The sequence below is a fragment of the Lupinus angustifolius genome, chromosome LG15 (assembly GCF_001865875.1).
Source record: "Lupinus angustifolius cultivar Tanjil chromosome LG15, LupAngTanjil_v1.0, whole genome shotgun sequence".
In the NCBI taxonomy this organism is placed as follows: Eukaryota; Viridiplantae; Streptophyta; class Magnoliopsida; order Fabales; family Fabaceae; genus Lupinus; species Lupinus angustifolius.
The window spans coordinates 11,506,004-11,509,404 of NC_032023.1; the positions used below are offsets into that span (position 1 = coordinate 11,506,004).

Genomic DNA, 3,401 nt, shown 5'->3' on the forward strand with positions numbered 1-3,401 from the left:
TCTACTAGACTTGGGCGTAGCTAGAAGACTACATTTATTTATTACTTTAGTTCTAGGGAAACTGATGCATGCGCTTCTTCCTTCCAATTCCTCAATCGGGTGCCGGGGGGACACATGTACACGAACCTAGACACTTCCTCCATGCCTTCCTCTTCTATGATGGCCACCATTCCTGACATCTTGGTACTGCTGCTAACAAAGCTCTGACTGATGTGCGGTATTGGAAGCTTTGCCACAACCTCATTTATGACGCGCCCTAGCCGAGCTCCATGACCACTTTTTCTTCCTCCTATAGCTTGGAGTCCGTCTTCATGGGTAGGTTTATACCCCAAGCCATATCGACCTTTATTAACTTTGGGTATTAGGACTTCTTTGCGGCCTTGTTCATACCTCCCTAATCCTCTACCCGGTTGATACCCCTCACGGATCATCATGTTTGTCACCACGATAGAAGCATCTGATGGACACAGATTCAGCTTTGGTGCATCTTCTATCATGAATGTGGTGTCTGCAATCTCAAGACCTTGGAATGATGTCTCTAATGCCTCCTCAGTCACTTCGACGTAGCGGGTGTCAAATGGTTGGGATACCATCACATCTTCTTCCCCCGAAACTGTTATCAGCCTCCCATCGACTACAAACTTTACTTTTTGATGCAGGGTAGATGGTATTGCTCCTGAAGAGTGAATCCATGGACGTCCCAACAAGCAGCTATACGTGGGGTTGATATCCATTACATGAAACAAAATGTTAAATGTGCATGGTCCTATCTTGATCGGTAACTCCATCTCCCCCATCACGTCTCTACGGGACCCATCAAAACCCTTAACAATCATTGAGCTGCCCCTCAAGCAGGAGGCGTCTACTGGCAACCTAGAGAAGGTCTGCTTTGTCATTACATTCAGGGACGACCCATTGTCTAATAGGACTTTACCAATCACACAGTCATTACACATCACTGAGATATGCAGGGGGCGAACATGTCCGGTGCCCTCAGGAGGTAACTCTTGGTCACAAAAGGATATGTAATTGTCTGCTATAATGTTGTTGACTATCCCCCCAAATCTGTCAGTTGTAATGTCGTGGTTGACGTGAGCCTGGTTCAATACCTTCAGCAGCATATTCCTGTGAGCTTCAGAGCTCATTAATAAGGACAACAAAGATATCCTTGCTGGAGTCTTATTAAGCTGGTCTACCACCTTGTACTCGCTCTGCTTGATGAACCTCAGAAACTCACAAGCCTCCTCATTTGACACTCCCTCGGGTAAGGCTACCTCAACTTCCTCTTCCGTGGGTTCTGGCACCTTTTCTTTGTTTTTATCTTTAGTAGCCCCAGATGGACCCCTTTCTATCTCTGGCGGAACGTAGATACGTCCCGACCTTGTGATTCTGCTGCTTCCTGCAATGTTGGTAACTAAAGAAGGATTCCCCATTGGTTCCTCTTTGTAAACCCAGGGCACCGCCTTATCTGATTCGTACGGGAATGGACTCTGCCCCCTTGCTATCACGGGTTCCATTTTTCGAATGAATGGTTCCCATTGGTGCTGATTGAAGTATGTCTGAACTCCTCCCGGTGGATTTATTACGGGTTCGTACGTGCGTACGAATACGGGTACTTTATTTTGGTGTCCTTCTAAGACATTAATTCCATAACACTGCGATCCTCCGCTTATGGCAATCAGTTTTAAATCCATCATCTTTTGGAGAAGCAACCTGAACTCCTTGCAATCTTCCAAACTGTGGCCCGCACGACCATGCATCTCACAACTGTTCTTATCCTTGCTATCTGACTCTTGGACAACAACCTCCGCCAGACCTTGTCTACACATCTCTCGGAAAATGAAACTCATAGGCATCTTTATATCATCAACTTTGCTAGTAATTACGACCTTGCTCTCCTCCAGAATAGCATTCACCCCTTGATTTCCATGGTTTGGTAAAGGATTTCCCGTTATGTTGGGCCTAGTCTCCCGGAAATCTATCCGCTTGGCGTTGATGAGGTCCTGAACTCTGTACTTGAAGGCCCTGCAATCTTCTACTAGATGTCCTGCAGCTCCAGAATGGTAGGCGCAGTTGACGTTTTCATTGTGCCATGGCCCAGGGTTCTCGTAGACCCTTCCAGGGACTGGTGTGATCATCCCCTGTCCTAGTAGATATGCGAAAAGTTCTGTATAGGTTATCGGAATCGGGTCAAATACAGGTGCTCTTTTTTCTTGCTGGTTATAGTTGTTGTTTCTGGGGTAATGAGTATACCCTTGTCTGGGTTGGTGTAGGTGATTATTTAGATGAGGGGGGTTAGGGGTGGTTTGGTTTTGTGTTTGGTTTTGGTTGTGGTTCTGTGCAAACCGAGAGGGTGCACGTTGATTGTTTTGATTGTTGTTCCGGGACTGGAACTTCTTTGGCTCGGCATCGATGAAATGGGTCTCCGCCTCCTTTTTCTTCATAAAAGTGGGTTTCTTGTTAGAGCCTGAACCTTCATCGGAAATCTTCCCACTCTTGATACCTCCTTCTATCTTCTCTCCTACCTTGATGAGAGCATTGAAGTTGGTTGTTACGCTTCCTATGAGGCGTTCATAATACGGGTTATGCAGAGTGTCGATAAAGATCGACAGTTGTTCATCCTCTTCTAATCGTGGAAGGACTTGAGATGCTAGTCCCCTTCAACGCTGAACATATTCTCTGAAATTCTCAGACGGCTTCTTACACATGCTTTGTAGTTGAGTCCTATCTGGTGCCGCATCCTCGTTGTACTTGTACTGTCTGATGAAGGCATTGGACAGATCCAAAAAGGTCCTAATCTGAGTCTTCTCCAGACGGATGTACCAATTCATAGCTACCCCTACTAAGCTGTCTTGAAAGCAGTGGATCAACAACTTATCATTCCCATGATAAGCTGACATCTTTCTGGCGTACATGTGTAAATGGCTTTTGGGACAGGTAGTCCCATTATACTTCTCGAACTCAGGTACTTTGAATTTGGGAGGGAGTACTACATCCGGCACCAGACACATCTCAAAAGCATTCTTTAGATCCACACAGTGGGTTCCCTCAATAGCCCTCAATCTCTCTTCTATTGAGCTCCACTTCTCTTCTTCTTTCTCCGTGTTTGGAGTGTTACTTCCCAGAGGAGTCCTTTGGGTCCCATCATGATTGTACCTTCCGTTTGCTTGATGGTTGGCATTCGGCTGTCTTGCGTTGGTGTCATGACTTTCATGAGGCTGACCAGTACCGTCCCCTAGACTGGGGCTTCCGGATCCTGAATGAGGTTGTGGCCCAGCAGTTGCAGTCTTCTCTTTCTCGCTCTGGAGGGTCTTCAGGATGCGAAACATCTCTGCCATCTGCTCTTTCAAGCTAGCTAATTCAGTCCTGGAATCTTGACTGGAGTCTGAAGAGTCGGCCAT

At 46.4% G+C, this 3,401-nt stretch overlaps 1 protein-coding gene across 1 annotated transcript; it reads right to left on the minus strand.

Moving 5' to 3' along the window:
- LOC109327698 lies at positions 42-3,401 on the minus strand. Its single transcript, XM_019560863.1, has 2 exons — positions 2,666-3,401; positions 42-2,560 (listed from the first exon to the last, which is right to left on the minus strand). The coding sequence occupies exons 1-2, from the start codon at positions 3,399-3,401 to the stop codon at positions 42-44; spliced, it is 3,255 nt and encodes a 1,084-aa protein (XP_019416408.1).

What these genes read in the sequence shown, in the direction of transcription:
- LOC109327698 (XM_019560863.1), bottom strand. Translation starts at nt 3,401, where the DNA reads ATGGCCGACTCTTCAGACTCCAGTCAAGATTCCAGGACTGAATTAGCT. An exon ending in TTTCAGAGAATATGTTCAGC is followed by an intron (nt 2,561 to 2,665) that starts GTTGAAGGGGAC and finishes AACGCCTCATAG; the next exon opens with GAAGCGTAACAACCAACTTC.